The sequence below is a fragment of the Pogoniulus pusillus genome, chromosome 26 (genome assembly GCF_015220805.1).
Source record: "Pogoniulus pusillus isolate bPogPus1 chromosome 26, bPogPus1.pri, whole genome shotgun sequence".
Classification (NCBI taxonomy): Eukaryota; Metazoa; Chordata; class Aves; order Piciformes; family Lybiidae; genus Pogoniulus; species Pogoniulus pusillus.
In genome coordinates, this window is record NC_087289.1 from 3,858,456 (window position 1) to 3,875,708 (window position 17,253).

General features: G+C 46.0%; 1 protein-coding gene across 17 annotated transcripts in view; it reads right to left on the reverse strand.

Annotated features, from left to right (window-relative positions):
* TP63 (tumor protein p63) overlaps positions 1-17,253 on the reverse strand; it is a 176,752-nt gene that overhangs the window by 79,260 nt on the left and 80,239 nt on the right. For 13 of the 17 annotated variants that reach the window (XM_064165625.1, XM_064165626.1, XM_064165627.1 and 10 more), the window contains 2 exons: positions 9,986-10,114; positions 8,888-9,020 (listed from right to left, as the gene is read on the reverse strand). In XM_064165625.1, the coding sequence (XP_064021695.1) occupies positions 8,888-9,020; positions 9,986-10,114 (262 nt within the window). Of the gene's footprint in view, positions 1-8,887; positions 9,021-9,985; positions 10,115-13,389; positions 13,465-14,226; positions 14,300-17,253 lie in introns of those variants that run through there. The other 4 variants (XM_064165637.1, XM_064165624.1, XM_064165639.1 and 1 more) reach the window with 2 other exon arrangements.

Genomic DNA, 17,253 nt, shown 5'->3' on the forward strand with positions numbered 1-17,253 from the left:
GCCTGATGAGGATGATGAACACAGCGTGATCTGCCTTCTCTCTCAACAGATCTGTGAAATAGTTTTCAGAAGTTAGAGAAGGGATAAAAATGACTCGGGAAAACTAATGAGAATTGCTCCTAAGCAGCATGAACAGATCCATCTCCCCAGCTGGAGGTGGGACAGGGTCATGGCACAAACCTGCATCCCAGCAGGAGACAGTGCTCTAGCCAGGGAAAGGGAAAAGGAGATAACAGATTAGAGAGTCTTTGTTTTTAATTATGAGAGAGGAGCAACTGCTGACAGCCCTGGGTTATTCTTGCACAAGCAGCTGAGGGGGAAGCATTGTTCTTCCCTGGGCTTGTATAAACTACAGAGCACCATCAGAAAAAGCACAACCGTTCAGAAGTGCACAATCACAGCAACTCTTTCCAACCAGCTTCTGCTACGCTGCCAACTCCCTCCCACCCAAACCCCTGTACAATAATCCAATAGCTAAAAAGGAAAATATTATCTGTTTGCAATAATTTGAGTACAGTCTCCCAAACCTCTGCCTAAACTCTGTGTAACTGATGGCACACTGCCATCATTTTATATAGCCTTGGTGTGTTGGGCCACTACATGCACCCAGCAGCAGCCAGAGAGCCTGTTTGTTCCCTACTCCTCCCTCAAAAGTGTTTTATTTTACAGTCCTGGTCTTTGTGTTGACCTCCTGTCTGCTCTTACATGCCATGCCCACCACCAGCATAGCATCAGCTCAATTATTTGCCCAGGAGATTGATTACTTTAGGTTTTTTTTGACTTAATTTTCATCTAGCGTGGCCATTGTGCTGAGGTTCACCATACCCATCCATGCACTCAAAGACAAAGAAGCAAAACTTTAAGGTACCTTCTCCTTTTGTTTCAGCAGGCTGGAGAGAAAAATCCACACTTTCAGAGTGACAGTTAGATTTGTTACTGAAAACTCTTTTGATCTTTCATTAATCTCTGCAAATTCAGATGCTGATTAGCAGAGAGTTCATTCAGCAGTGAGCAAACTACCCCAGCCCACAAACCACTCCTTAAATCTACACTTCACAGAGGTTGATTTAATTTTCTGTGACTGCCTGACAAGTCATTCCATTAATTTCAATGCTATCAAATAAGTGACAGTGAGGTGGAAAGCAGAGGGTAGAGACATTCAGGAGAAAACATCACCTAGTCTAAAAGCCTCCTTATGAAATATTGGAAGAAAAAAAAGATAGTTATTAACAAGACTGTGGGTAAAATCTGCAGAACCACAAAGTAAGATGCATAACGAGACTTTGGAAGCACAAGACATTCTTCAAAGCAAGAATTCCAATTAATGCAAGAGAGAACTAAAAACAAGAGCTACACCCTACAGCTCACTGCAGCACAGACACTTTGGCAGACACATGGAAGAGCAATGGGACGCTCCCAGGGCTGTACTCCAGGTTTCTCTTAGCCTGAATGGAGCATCTCATGAGCCTGACCAGCCCTCCCAGGCATGGTCAGCACTGCAGCTTGCAACAACTCTTGTAGTTGCTCTCCACTCTCCATCCATCACAGTGCACAAAGAGGGGTACCACAAAGCTCAGCAAAGTTCTCATTTGTCTGGATATGAACAGCTCAATTCATCACTCTACTTCCAGGTAGTAAGAGAAAAGGATTCCATTTCCCTTCTTCAACAACTGGGTTTAATAAAGCAAGTAGGGATGACCATTCTACTTCAGTTATCATTCAAGCTCTGCATTGTAGCTTGCTGAAATGATAGCTGCCCAGGGATTTAGCACTTGTGGGCTCTAACCCAGACAAATTGTTCCCAACTAATATGGGAGTTGTGTTTGTAGTTTCAGAAATAAAAAGGGAAAAAAGGATAGGGGAAGGGGATGGAATTCTGTTAACTAGAAACACACAAAGTTCACATCAAGATGACATAAACCTTAAACTTGCTCCGGAGGCAAAAGCTCCTCCAGTCTGCTGCTCCAAGATCAAGATGCTGTTTGTTTGTACAGACCCTCTGAAAACATAGACTAGGAGCATGTGCAACACCATGGAAACCTTGAGGCAGGCCTAGTTGCTTGGGGAAGATGTTTTCTGACATATCTGCTGCCTTGGTTAGGAGATATTTGCATGTAGGCAGATGACAGGACTCGCCATCACCACACTTCTCTACCTCAAGTGCTTGTAGTAATAAGCCAGGCATTTAAAGGCAGTCCTCCAGAGGAGCCAGACACAAGCCACACTTACAGCTCTTATACATTGCTCTTTTCCAGAAGGCTTGTGCTTTTCAGTTTAAAGTCAGTTTATCCCTTCCCAAGATGAATGGGAAGCAAGCTATTGAAAGGGCAGAAATGTTTGAAAAAGATTTAAATACACTTCCAAACTGATCTACAGCACAGCAGGCAGATCACCTCACCCAACCACCCCCCAGTATAACTGAGAACTCAGGGAATTCCTGTGAAAAACAAAATGTTTGGTTTAACAGTCATAGAATCAACCAGGTTGGAAGAGACCTCCAAGATCACCCAGTCCAACCTAGCACCCAGCCCTAGCCAATCAACTACAGCATGGCACTAAGTGTCCCATCCAGGCTTTTCTTAAACACCTCCAGGGATGGTGACTCCACCACCTCCCTGGGCAGCCCATTCCAATGCCAATCACTCTCTGCCAACAACTTCCTCCTAACATCCGCCTATACTTCCCTTGGCACAACTTGAGACTGTGTCTCCTTGTTCTGTTGCTGGTTTCCTAGAGAAGAGACCAACTCCACCTGGCTACAGCCTCCCTTCAGGTCACCCCTGAGCCTCCTCCAGGATAAACAACCCCAGCTCCCTCAGCCTCCCCTCACAGGGCTGTGTTCCAGGCCCCTCACCAGCTTTGTCACTCTTCTCTGGACACATCCCAGTATCTCAACATCTCTCTTGAATTGAGGAGCCCAGAGCTGGACACAGAACTCAAGGTGTGGCCTCATCAGTGTTGAGTACAAGGGAGGAATAACCTCCCTTCTCCTACTGGCCACACTGTTCCTTGATACAGGCTGATCAACTGACTGCATTCCTGCAAAAAGAAATACAGGCAGCCCTGGTCTGCAGGCAGAACCAGAGCAAAACAGCACAGGAAAGTGAGCTAGTGGGAATATTTAACAAATTCAATAGGGCTCTGTCTTCAGAGCCCTATTGAACTGAGAATGAAAGACACTTTCAGGCTTTGGCCAAACTGGACATACCAACACATTCTTTATGTGCATCCTTTATCTGAAAGGACTGCCCACCTCTGGGTATGGATCTGCAGCCCAAAATGTGACAGGTGGAACATTTGGAGGGACCTAAACTGAAGAAGATTAAACATCTACCAGGGTGTTTTAAAACAAAGCACCCAAAGGAGGAGAGCGTAGGAATTGAAGTGCAAACAAGAGAGGTGCTAGAGGGAAACTTTCCAACTGAATAATGCATTTGCTCATTATGGAAATGCCTTTCCATAATCTCAGCTTTCTTTGCACAGGTATGGAATGAACAAATACCCACAAAGAAGAGAAACTTGGCAAGCCTCATACTCTCTCAAGCACAAACGAGACAGTAATAAAATCTTTGATCACATCCCTGTGCTGTGCAAAATCCTTCCTTCCTTTCTATGGTCAATTTGGGAATACTTAGGCATGGAAACAGATGGCCACACAAGCCATGTTGCTGCATATACTTATCAAATCAGTCTTATCCTCCAGGTGCAAACCCATTTCCCAACTAAATACAAGGCTAGAGCACCTGCCAGGGCCCTGGAAACATATCACACATTAGTCAGCCCCTACACTGAGACACTGTTCTGCACCTCTCTAGCTACACTGCACTTACCATGCCAGGTCCCTGCCTTACTATTGGTACACAGGAATATTCTCCAATGGAGCTGGTGGGTAGGAGGCTGGAATTAGAATCATTAAAGTTGAAAAACACCTCCAAGATCACTGTGATTTGATCCTGCAATCCCACTTCCTCTTCACCAGCTTTCATCTGCTTTCTCAGATTTTACCTTGCAGCAAGTGGAATTGTCTTCTCCTGAGCCAGAAAAACGTTTCTAAGCAAGCAATTAGAAGTTAACAGAGATCAGAGTCTGATTTTTTAATATTAAAACATTGGATAGGGTACAACAGACTTCCTTCTGGACTGGGGTTTATTAATGGCTGTCCATCATATGATTGCATATCTGATCCAGACCACAACCTGAAGGTGATAGGTTCCTAGGGACCCAGGAATTCAGTGTATGGCCACCAAATATGAAGCACTGATTTACACAAAGTGGCTGGAGTGGCTCCTTCATGAGCCTACCTCAGGCTAGACCCCAAATATTTTTGTTTTCATCTGAAAATATAAAATACTAACTCCGAGATGTGTTATTTGTGCAAGGACTACCTGGGCTGCATTCACTCCCTCCTACAGCCTAGTTTTTCCTCCAACCTTGTGCATAAAAGACAAAGTCACAGAGTCACTTTTAAAACCATGCTGCACCTCCAAAATTTCTGTGCCCATCATTCTTGGGATACCCACAGCCAGTGGAGCTGAGGACCCAACCCCCAAAGGACTCAGTTCTGTCCGAGGCATCCACATACCTATTCCAAGGCAGAAACCTACCCCGTGGGGAGCTCATTGCTGCCTAGCTAAGCCACACAGCAAATCCCCATGGTGATGTGCAGAAGAGGACAGACAAAGAAAAATTAAAACTCAAACAACAACAAGAAAAAGGCAAGGAATTCTGTCTCCCTTTTGTGGAAAGAGATGGATCCAGGTTAAGACAACTGTGACCACGGCGACTGTCTGGGGAAAGGCATTCCACTGAACTGGTTAGGCAAGGGGCTGTGGGAGGCTGGCTTACTCAGGGGCATGAAAGGAAGGTATGTACAGGGGGAGGGGGATGAGCTGCTCCATCAGAGAACAGCATTTCTACTCCTGCAGGCAGGGTACCCAGCACCCCAGACATAGTGCTGGGAAGGTAGAGTGAGATTTTCAGATTCCACACACCCCTCAAATAATGATAGGATCTGCTTGCTGAAGTCCTTAGCCAAAAGCAGTTTTAGGTCCAGATTATCATTGCTGAGCTGCTTAAAGGACCTCTGAGAGATGGCAAGGGAAAGCAAACTTGCACCAGGTACACCACGGTGACAGCATCCTGTGAGGGCTCCAGGACAATGCAGGGATTATTGCACTGTCACACTCTCACTCTCTCAGACCCCTCCTTCCCATAGCTCCAGGCCATTCAGCCAGAAAAGTACCCACAACATTACCTGGTTCCTAGCATACAGCCCTTCAGATCAGTGTTCCTCTTGAATGCAAGGAGCTGGCCACCACCCCACCACAGACCCCATTGGCGCTGGTTAGATCCTTGATCAGGGAGGGATGAGGCTGGGAACCCTATTCTTTGGTGAACCTATCCCACAATAACGCACATTCAACTTACCTTTCTGGCCATTGGCAGCTCCTTCCCACACCAGGGCCATGGCAGAGAATAAATGTTCCCTGTGCTCACAGCAACCACCAATCTCTCACCTTGGCTATGCAAAAAGGCAGTTCTCTGCTGGGATTTCCCAGTCTGCCTGTGGTCAGCGCCATGGAAGAGGAAAGGGCACAGCTGGCAGCCTCACATATGGGCCACCCAGGACATTGTGAAAGAGATGGTCACAAGGCACACAGACAGAGAAGGCTGCTGACTGTCTAATGTTAAACCAGACCCACAAACCCTCTTCCTGTCCTTTTCATCTCTTCATTCCAGCATAGTCATAAGAAATGGGTAAGAGAAACTGATATGGGACACAGGCATAGAAACAACAGCATAAGAACGTCAAGATTTTGACTTGGGAAGAGAGATCTGTAGCTCATCCCAGAGGAGATCTTCCATCAGTCAGCCTTCTTCTGCAGCTCCCTCTCCAAATAGCTCACATTCAAAGCAATGAACACTAATAAGTATTCACAGGGCAGGACTCATGCTCATCTCCCAGCCCATCAATGGGACACGTTCTTCAGACACTACTCTGAACACTGTAGCTGCTTTCCCACTGCCAGCTCTGTTTTAAGCAAGCAACAGTAGCCCCCTCAAACGAAACTCAAGTAATAAAAAATCATAACTCTCACCAACACAACTCTTAGGATCAGTGATGAATGCATTTTGAAGTCTGGAAAATGTAACTTTTCAGCCATCAGTTGCAGAGATGATGTTAAAGACTGTTTGGGACTGCTGTAAAGACAACTGCTTTAAATATATTCGAGTCTTAATTGCTTTGCACCTATTCCAAAGTGGTGCACTCCCATGGTGGTAGGTTTTGGAGGAAAGCTGGCTTTGCTCTCTTCCTAAGACAAATCTAATATCGAAGAGCACTCTGCCTTGATCTCACCCTTCATCTCCCAGGGCCCCTCTGCTTCTGCTGCATTCCTTTGTGTTTATCTGCCCTCTTCAACTCTCTGCTGCAATCAGCTGCGTGCAGCACCTCGTGTCTAGAAGTGACATGGCTGAGGTTACAGGAGAGACAGGTGCAAAGGGAGCTCTTGCCCCGAAGCTATCCGAAGGAAAAGAGAAGCTGCAGGGGAAGAGGGTTGTAAGGTATTTCACATTAAAGCCGACAAACAGCAAACACCTTGCCCTAGGCTACACATTCTCTGCCAATGCAAGCTGCGGCGGCTGCGAGCCCCAGGAACAGCAAAGCAAACACAGACTGCTCTACGAGGGGGAGTTGTCACCTGTCAGGGATGTTTGCAAATTTATAGGGAGGTGGTGATGGTGGTAAGAGGAGTAAAAAGAGCTTTCCTCGGTTTAAAAGACAGGCTGTTTGCACAGGTTTGCGATGCATATTTGGCTTTGTAAAGGCTTTTGTCCAGCATTCAACTGGGCGAAGGTGCTGGCTTCCACTGAAGACAAACTGGAGCAGTTATTAATGTACATACATTAATGCACTCTGAGCTGCTGCCTTACAGTAAGGGCGAGGATGGGATGGAATTTCCACCACCCTCCCCCCTTCCTTTTGACTTCTTGTGTCAGTTGAACACTTCTTAAAGAAGTCACTGTGCATCTCAGCCTTTCCAGAAATTCCTCCTGCAAGGCTGGGATCAAACCCATAATAAGTAAGAGGCAACTACATAGCAAAAACTGTCATATCTCCTGTCCTAGCCCTGGCACTCACTTCAGCAGTGCTCTGAGAGGACAAGAGGAAAAGATTCTCTGTTCGTGTTTTGCTGCATCACAGATGAGAGTGGGAGACCAAATAACAGCTTCAAATCAGTCTGTCAGCTACCACAGTGATCAGCAGACAGCCCACAGGAACTGGACATGGGCAGGTTTTTCTAACCCTCAGTGCAGCAAGTCCAGGTTTGAGGATGGAAGGAGCAAAGATTCTGCTGAAGACCTTTAAATTACCAGGGAGTGGTTTTAAAGAGGGCAGAGTAGTTTAGACAGAACATGACCACCCACTTTGAAAATCAGGAGCCCTCTAAACACTGAGAATCCTTTGGACTATCAGAGACCATTTTGCAGAAGCTGTAAGTGCACTGGAAGCTGTAACAGCACTGGAAAAAGCTGAGATCCAGATGCTGACCAAAGGCATGCACACCACCCCGCTGTGCCCACCCTTAATGCCATATCAGAGGCTAGTCAGACTTGATGTCAGTCACCTCTCCTTGGCCACTTGGATAAGCTTCACCACATTAGCTGAGCGCACATTCAACCTCAAATTGGGCTTTTTGCCCTTGCAATCTTGCATGAACATTGCTGGGGAGGATGCAATCACCCCAGAGCAGCAGGAACAGGTCAAACCCTCTATCAGTGGGGAGTGCAACCAGTATGACCTGGAAGCTTTATCCTTGCAGATGTGATCCTTCAGGTTATGAACATTGTCAGGATGCAGACTGCCAGCAAGCCATCTTCAGGTACATTAAAAACAGTGGTTGATTAACTAGGGAATTAATCAACACAACTTCTCATGTTGGAAACAGAGGAACAAGAACATTTGTAGACAGCAATACAGATTTCAAACCACACCTGACTTTTCACCCCAAAGCATATAAAACTCAGGAAAAACAGAAACAGGACACAAACAGCTCAATCTCCTGAAACACCTCCTGCTTCAGCCTGCAAGAAGAGTTGTGGTGAAGAAGCCAGATGCTGTTGCTAAGAAAAAGCTGGTCAGTTCATGCCAAAGGCCATTAACCAGCAATCACCAGTGCCTCATCTGCATTCCAGTCTTGAGCCATACTGGCGAGATACAAATCCTGACTGTGGCTTACAAACACTCTCTAGCTTTACCTGTCTGGTGACCTGGGAGGAAAAACATCCAACCATGGCCTGAAACCAAGATTTTGTTTATATATGGCCTTTAAGAAAAAATAAAGCAACAAAGAACCCCTGCCCTTGGCCAGCAATATTGCAGCTATAGTGCACTACCTTAACCCCAAGGCCACATAAACTAGCTCTAAGCAGGGAGACAGCAGAGCACTCAGGCAAGTGCAAAGAGGCTCCTAATCTTTTCTGCCAGCTTAGCTGCTTCATCCCTCTCCCCTGCCATTGCTGCAGCAGGACAGAAGCAGCAGGTAAGGAGCCAGCTTGCTCCTCCTCACAGCCCTGGGGAGGCACAGAGGAACAATGCCTTTCCATGGGCCACACAACTGCCAGTATAGTCACACATACAGAGCCACTGCTCTCCATCACCAGTTGCTTGGCAGAGCAATGCTCCCAAACCAGCTTCTGTGGGTGGGACGCACTGGGAAATGCAAGAAGGAACTTTATTGGTCAGACAGAGCACCCACAGCTGCTCCACCAAGGTGTGGCAAGATGACCCTGGAGCAGCAAAGCAAGATTAGTTCCTGCAAAAAAAAAAAAAAAGGAAATCCCCATCTGCCCCCAGGGGTTAAGGAAGCTTTTCCCCACTACTCACCCACATGGGGTCGTTCAGTTCTGTGTCCTGCACCCGGACGCAGTCCATGCTAATCTCTATTTTGTTTGTAGTGCCATTTTCAGATGGGTCATCAATGAAGTTTAAATCAATTGGCTGAACTGAGCATATTGGCCTGCAAAGAACAGAGTGATGCAGTTAAAATTGGCCAGACTTTCTCCTGCCTCCTCTCCCTGTGATAGAGTCACCCAGGACTTAGGCATGACCATGACCCAGTCTCAGGACAAAGTGAGTTCATTAGTGATGAACCTCATTGCCAGCTACACTAACAACAGCCTCTAACCAGGGCAAAGCCTGGAGGGACATTTCACTTGCCCAACAAAGAAAAGTAAGGCAAGAGTGCTCTGTAAGACAGGACTCATTTATCATAGAATCAACCAGGCTAGAAGAGACCTCCAAGATCATCCAGTCCAACCTAGCACCCAGCCCTATCCATACCAGTAACTGTCTCAGCATCAGTAATGGCAAGTCAGGAATGGGAACAGAGTCAGTTTATCTCCTTCAATGAACCTGACAGGATGAACTCTACAGCATCTCCACCTCCTTCCCCTCCCTGGCGTGAGCACAGAAGGAAAACATGCAGCCTGGACATAATGACCCCATTGCCTTAGAGGAAAATATCAACCATCCACCTTAACTGCTCACACACTGGAAAGCAGTCAGCTCAGTAATCAAAGAATCATAGAATCAAACAGGTTGGAAGAGACCTCCAAGATCATCCAGTCCAACCTAGCACCCAGCCCTATCCAGTCAACCAGACCATGGCACTGAGTGCCTCATCCAGTCTTTTCTTGAAGACCTCAAGGGATGGTGACTCCACCACCTCCCTGGGCAGCCCATTCCAATGCCAATCACTCTCTCTGTGAAGAACTTCCTCCTAACATCCAGCCTACAACATCAGTGCCCATCTCTGCATCTGTTCCCCATAGCCTGGATGTAAAACCTCTTGAGAGCTCAAGAGCTGTCAGTAGCCACAGACTCACATCTACATCTTTAAATCAGAAGACTCCAAAACCCCCAGCAAGAGAGTCCTGTCCCAAAACACTGTACTCCACAGGCTCCATGTATGGGGCTACTTACTGTTCCAGGAAGTCCCAGATATGCTGGAGCACCTCTGGATTGAGAAATTCCCTGGGCTGTGAGCTCTGGGACATGGCTGATCGGTAGTAGCTCTCCTTCCAGGAGAAGTGACTTGGAGTTTCTACAAACCTTAAAAAAACAACAGCAAACAAACAAAACAAAAGCAAAACAACAACAATTAAAAGAAAGAAAAACCACACACACAAAAATACATTGAATGCATAACAGCCCAACTTGATGAAAACCCATAAATAGAAGCTATTGTGTGAAAAAGGAGACACGCAGAATGTCTGGAACATTCACAGCTGTACTACACACATTCCACTCTGCTGCAGATGCTGTATTTAGACAGAAGAGAATCTGGCCACCCGTCCCAATAAATTAACTACCCCCCAGAGTCCACTGGGATGCTGCACCATAACAAAAAAAGTCTGTTTTACCCCTAAATAATCAGCTTTCCACATAAAGCAAGTAGACTTTGCAGCAGGTGAGGCATCTAAGCAGTACATGATCCCACTGACCCTGACTGGCTGTCTCTCTGGACTGCAGTATGCCTTTGGATGATTTAGGCTACTTCTCCTATACCTAGCCACAGCAGCTGAGGTAAGTGTTAATGACAAACAAAAAAAAACCCCAGAGACACCAAAACATGAACAGTGATAACAAACCCATCTTTTTTCTATGGAATCAGGTTTGTCACATCAAATTATAGCTGCCTGCCTACCACCTTCTCACCTCCAATAACTTCTGAGACCAACCAACTGATTTCCACCAGATCTGCTAATTACCTTGGCCATTTTTATCCCCTTAAGCTCCCACAGAAATAGGTGGACTCAAGAGGAGTGGTGACAAGGCCAGAGCTCTCACGCCTTCCACAGCTGCACATTCTCATCCCACTGGCCAATTTCTAAATTCAAACACAGCAGCTTTTACACCCATGTCAAAATACTCAGTGACTGCAGGGATCTAAAGGGGGGTGGTGGTGGTGGAAGGAATCCTTCACATATATTTTCAGTTGACAAAACACTTGGTTCAACTTGGAGTACAAGGCAGGTACCACCTTTCCTGCAACAAGGACAGAGGCAGCCTACAAAACTTATATATATATATATATATATGATGTATAAAAGAGTTGTTTCAGCACTGTGCAAGTGAATGACCATGCTCCCTGCCAGGAGAACAGCTGTGGCAGAAGCCAGGGCTATAAAAGGATTCCAAAGAGAATTGGACTAACATTTGGTTTGGCACATTTTGGTGCTGTGTAACGCAACAGCCTAAACAATTTGCATGGAAGACCCTAATTTATTAAGCTGCCAAAATTAAGAGAGAGTGTTTCAGAGGGAGAATCACACCATAGTTGTTCTTTTCCTCTTTTTTCTTTTTTTTTCCTATTTCTGAGTCCTCTTAGAGAGGGATCTAACTCAGGGTTGGAAACAAATGATCTTTGTGGTCCCTTCCAACCCTGACTGAACCTCTCTTCACTGAATTGGTATGGCCCTTTGCTTTGAGGATGATTCTGGTCTGCAAAAAGCAGACCTTCCCTTGCATCTGATGCTCACAGAACAGCACACTCATTGAAAAAAAGTAGAGTTGTGCTAAGATAGTGGAAATCAGACTGGTTTTGGCTCCCAGAGCCATAGGCTGAGCATGCTGAAAATAGGTGAAAGTGTCACTTGAGTTGCTCATCGTTTTTATGATTAACAACCCCCCCCCCCCAATAGCCTTTAAAAGTTCATGACTAGATCTGACCTAAAGCCTGCTATATAAGCTGTGAATCAGTGCCACCACAAACTTTGGAGCAATCCCAGGAACTTCTCAATGCTCTGCACCCAGTCCTAACCTCCAAGGAATAAGCAGAGAAGCCATAGAGTGGGTTCTCCAAAGCTGTAACTGCCCTCGAATTGAACACTAAACATCTCTTCTTAAAAATTCATTGCCAAGGTGGAAAACACAACTGTCTACAGAAGCCCATGACTACATACACAAGAACTAACTTCACCAAAACTAGCTATTACAAAACAGGCCTTCCTTGGAGACCTCCTTTCCTTTGGAAAGTCTCTGTGCAATGAGATTCCTCCATGCCGTGCCACGCTCCAGCCTTGCTTTGCAACTGCACAAAGTCCTGCATCTCAAGAAGGCAAAGCAACTCGGTCCAGCCCTGCCTGTCCTGGCCCTCGTGTCCCATTCAGCAGCAAAGCAGAAGCTGTTTGTCTTTTCATAAACCTACAAGCATTTTCCACCGTGCCCACAGCGTAGAAGAGGAAGGAGATGTTAGCTGCACAGACTGATGAAGCCAGGTTTGTTGCTCTACACTCCTGAAGCTAACATCTGTTGGAAGGAGTTAAGGACATGGGCAGTGCATTCCTGCACTAAACACAACTACAGATTTCTCTTGAGAGAGGCATTTTCCAGCAGCATTATCTTCACTGCTGTACCAAACCAAGCTCCTGGCCTTACCTTTTCTAACAAAAGCATTAACAGATTTTACCTGAGGTCAGAAAGCTGCATTTTGCTGTACTAAGTAAAAGAAATCCCCTGGTTAATACTTTGATGGAAGCAAAACTTGAGAGACCTCTTAAACACTCTGTGACACCTTTGTTACACATACAGTTCTATTTCCTATGAGGGCTGCAGGTAGCTAACCTCAGTGTGGCAGCTGTGAGAAAACTACAACATGACAGAGGTAGCAAGCATTGCTTTTCACTCTGGTGCAGCCTGCTATTGGGTAGGAAATAGCTGTCAGGCTGTGAGAAAACTGGCTCAGCACAAAGCAGCATGCAAGCTAAACTAGCTCCTTCCTTCTGGTTTTCAGAAGAACCTAAGCCTAGTGCCAATTCCCTTAACAAACAGTTCTCTACAGCAGCCTCTGCCTACAACAAGCCCAAATTTGCTCCTCCATGAGAAAATAACAGCCAAAGCCCAAGCAAGATCTGTGCATACATTTTGCTAGTTGTCTTTTCCCACATCAGTAAATGCTCTAGCATCAGTAAAATAATCCTCAAGTGCCTAAAATTCATCACAAAACACCAGGACTTAGTTTTGTTCCAGTTACTCCTATCAGCTGTTTTTTAAAAGCTAACAACCATTTAAAGAACATCACTTTTTCCCACAGCCACACAGCCCAAATACAGCCTATGACACCAAACTACTGACTGTAACAGGACAAGGCATAGTGCTAAGTTTTGTCTGCCTTGCTCTCCACAATCTAATTCCTTGCATTAACTGCTAAGATCACTCTCAGGCAGCAAAAGCAGACTGCACTAACTGCACCAGGTTAGAGCTACAGAAGAATTTACAGCTCCTATCAAACTTCAAACTGAAGAGGACATCACAGCCACAAAGGCCCCATGGATTATGAATCAAGAAATAACAGGTTAAATCTTCTCTGAGAAGCAGCATCTCACCAAGAGCACAGGATTTCCTCACAGCACTGGAACACTGCCCCTGAACCACTGAAATCCAGGGAAGGTTTCAGCCAGCAATGAACTCCCACCAAGATCTGCTTCTGCTCCATCCTATTTATTTCACTGAAGCAAAGGCAGCCCAGAATCCAGGTGAAAGCACTTTCCCAGACACACCTGGTGGGCTGAACCCTTGGGCACGCTGATTGCCTTGCTGCCTCCTGTGGGGCTGCATCCCAGGTGATCCAAATTGCCATCATGCTAATGAGCAAGATCGTTGCAAAGTATGGCAATGAGAGCAATGTGCCCCTGTAGCTGTACCCACACAATGCTCAATTTCAGCTTCCCAAAAGGCCAGGAACGTTAAACTTTGCAAAAGCAAGACACACCAACCAACTAAATAACCAACCAACCCCAACCCCAAAACAAAACAGCCTGGTAAGCACAGCATTTGCCCTTTGCAAGCCTTAGCCCATTTACACTGCTATTGCTTTTCCCTGCATCCAAGAGTCCTAGTGCAGGTGGAAACAAAGCCCTGAGTGCTTGGCCCAGCTCAGCATAAACTGGTGGCATTTTTGCTCCCACTACCTCACTCTAAGGATAGGCTTCTGCTCTTCATTGCATTTTCCCTCTTGTTACCTTCACAGCAAGGGCACTGAAGAAAAGCAACACAACAAAGCAAACAAACCAGAAAACCCCACAACTACTTTTCATACCAGAAAACAAGGACAAGAAACCCATCAAACTCAACTGTTAGAACATAGCAATGCTTATCACCCCATGAAGCTACCTTTTACTGCAAGTAAAGGACTAAACCCACACCACTAGAGCTTGACTTACCACTGGGGAAAAGACACAAGCTCCTGAGGAAAGCAAGACCTAGGGTTGCTACAGAGCATGCACAGCCTTAAAGGCAGGTGCCACCTGCTTGCACTGATATAAGGTCAGCTCTTATACAGGTGCAGCTGGGCTGTATGTGTGAGTCCAGCAACCTCCTTCCAGGAGTGAGACAGCAACAACCAAGAGAACATGATTTTCAAGAGACCATCGAAGCTTCAACTTTCTGAAGTTAATATTAGTGGAGTTAGTTAACATAGTAGAGTTTCTGGGCAACCCATAATTTAGTGAGGTATCTTGGTGAAGCTGCTGTGTTGGGTTTCAAGAGATTCAAGCACCTCCAATTCTCCCTAGCTTCCTTCTGAAGCTGGAATTTTGGAGTGGTTTATGTTTCTTCCACATGATGTATGAACTCTTGGAAACTGTTGGTGTAGTTTATAAATGTTGAACTTCATGGCTTGATACTGGTGTAAAGCCACAGCATAAAATCTTACAAGAGAAAATATTTCGCAGTAGGGATGAGCAAAATTATTTGGAGCTCTATTTCTGTTTGTTTCTGAGGTTTTAGGGTGAGCTTTCTGTTTCTCCTCACAAAACATCTGTCAATGACCAGCAGTGTGCACTTGCAGTCCAGAAAGCCAACCAGAATCTCGCTGTCTCAGGAGAAGTATGGCCAGCAAGTTGAGGGAAGTGATTCTCCCCCTCTGCACCACTCTGGTGAGACCCCACCTGGAGTACTGTGTCCAGTTCTGGAGCCTCCAGTACAAGAAGGATGTGGAGATGCTGGAGTGTGTCCAGAGAAGGGCAATGAGGATGCTCAGAGGGCTGCAGCAGCTCTGCTGTGAGGACAGACTGAAAGAGTTGGGGCTGTGCAGTCTGGAGAAGAGGAGGCTCCAAGGTGACCTTCTTGTGGCCTTCCAGGATCTGAAGGGGGCCTAAAAAGTCCTGGGGAAAGACTTTTGAGGCTGTCAGGGAGTGACAGGACTGGGGGGAATGGAGCAAAGCTGGAGGTGGGGAGATTCAGCCTGGACATGAGGAGGAAGTTGTTGAGCATGAGAGCGGTGAGAGCCTGGAATGGGTTGCCCAGGGAGGTGGTTGAGGCCCCATGGCTGGAGGTGTTTAAGGCCAGGCTGGATGAGGCTGTGGCCAGCCTGATCTAGGGTAGGATATCCCTGGCCATGGCAGAGGGGTTGGAACTGGCTGCTCCTTGTGGTCCCTTCCAACCCTGACTGATTCTGTGATTCTATTTTCTACCACTGGGCCTGTAATCCTCATCAGTGGACAAAGAGATGGGGCCAAGGAAGATTTTCTCTGTTAGCTACAGGTTTGACTTCCCCCCCCTCAGAAGATATATTCCACCAAAGGAGCTGGTAGCAGAGTACTGAGGAACATTTGATGCAAAGAGAAGGACATCTGCTCTTATGAAGAAAGCACTTCCACATTATACAAATGAACCCAAAGAATAATTAATAATGTCTAAGTAAGGATATCTAAGCTGCCTTTTTTTTTATTCATAGCTCTCAAAGTGCTCTACAAAGGAAGACAGGGTAATTACTCTCCCACTTAACCTGTGGGAAAAGTAAGGCACCAGGAGGTCATAGGCTTACTCATCATTACTCAGCAAGCCAGTTGTGCAGCCAGAAATACAACCTTGGTCACCTGAGTCCCAGTGTGGTGTTGCTCAGAAAAGAGCTGGTGATTTTGGGGTGTATAGACACAGGCACTCAAAAATGCCTTAACTTCAGCAGGCAGAGTATGCCCTGCACTTCACTTCCTAGAGTGAGAAGCCCCCCCAGACTTCATTTCTCTTCAGGTAAAAAACTGCTGATTCCCCAGGGCTGAAAATCAAGGCTGTAGCAATTCTGTGACCAGCTTTAAGCTACACTCAGAGTTTAGGGTGGAAGTAGGTTTCAAAGCCAGATACCCAGATTAAAACCTAATCTTTCTTCCCAAATACTTACAGAAGTTAACCCTTTAGTAGCCCTTACATAATGTGTAGATGAATATGTTAGCCTCCCAACTCACAAGGGGAAGCAAACTGGACAGAGAAGCAAGTCAAGGAGAAGAAAAGTCAACAGCCTCAGCTCCAGCAGTCACAATCCATGTGCTGCTCTCTGCCTTCTCCAATTATACCTTGAAATGCATCTAAAGCCCCAGCATGATTTAAAGTTGATGAGCATTAATTTCCTGAATCTTGGAGTTAGTTCCAAGCTCATCCAGTCCAACCTAGCACCCAGCCCTAGCCAGTCAACCAGACCATGGCACTAAGTGCCTCATCCAGGCTTTTCTTCAACACCCCCAAGGACAGCAACTCCACCACCTCCCTGGGCAGCCCATTCCAATGCCAATCACCCTCTCTGTGAAGAACTTCCTCCTAACATCCAGCTTATACTTCCCCTGGCACAACTTGAGACTGTGTCTCCTTATTCTATTGCTGGTTGCAGGCAAATGAAAGCAGGCAAAGCAATTTTCAAGAGATGGCAGTCATGTCAAAACACAACTCTCACAAGCCTTCATCACTGCTTTTCTGTAGCCATTTTAAGTATGTATCAAGGAAAATGAGAAAGTTCTGAAGAGGAAATGGCCAAAAATCTGACCTTCCTGAGACTTGCTGCATGGAATTTCCCCTTTTGAGTTTTGCTCACCCATGATCTTCCCATGAGCACAGTATTAACCCTGCAACAGCAGTTCATTGCTGTCCATTTTTCACAAGCAGCTTGCTTTCAGTATTTCAAACTCTTGTCTGCTGAAATTCTGCAGTATTGAATGTGGGCAGCAGCTCTCCAGTTTCACCACTCTGCTTCTACCACACCAATACAGAGACCACAACAAGATGAGAAATCATTTATTAAGCAGGTTAAAATAATTCAGTCAAGAGCAGCCAAGCTTCAAACAGGCCATCAGGGTGGCAGGAACTGGCTCTTATTAGATACTACAAGGCTCTGAAAGAGGGCAGAGCTAAGGGGAAAAAAAGAATAATCAAAGCAACAAAGCCATTTGCAGCCAGGGCTACAGCCACACCATCAGTCC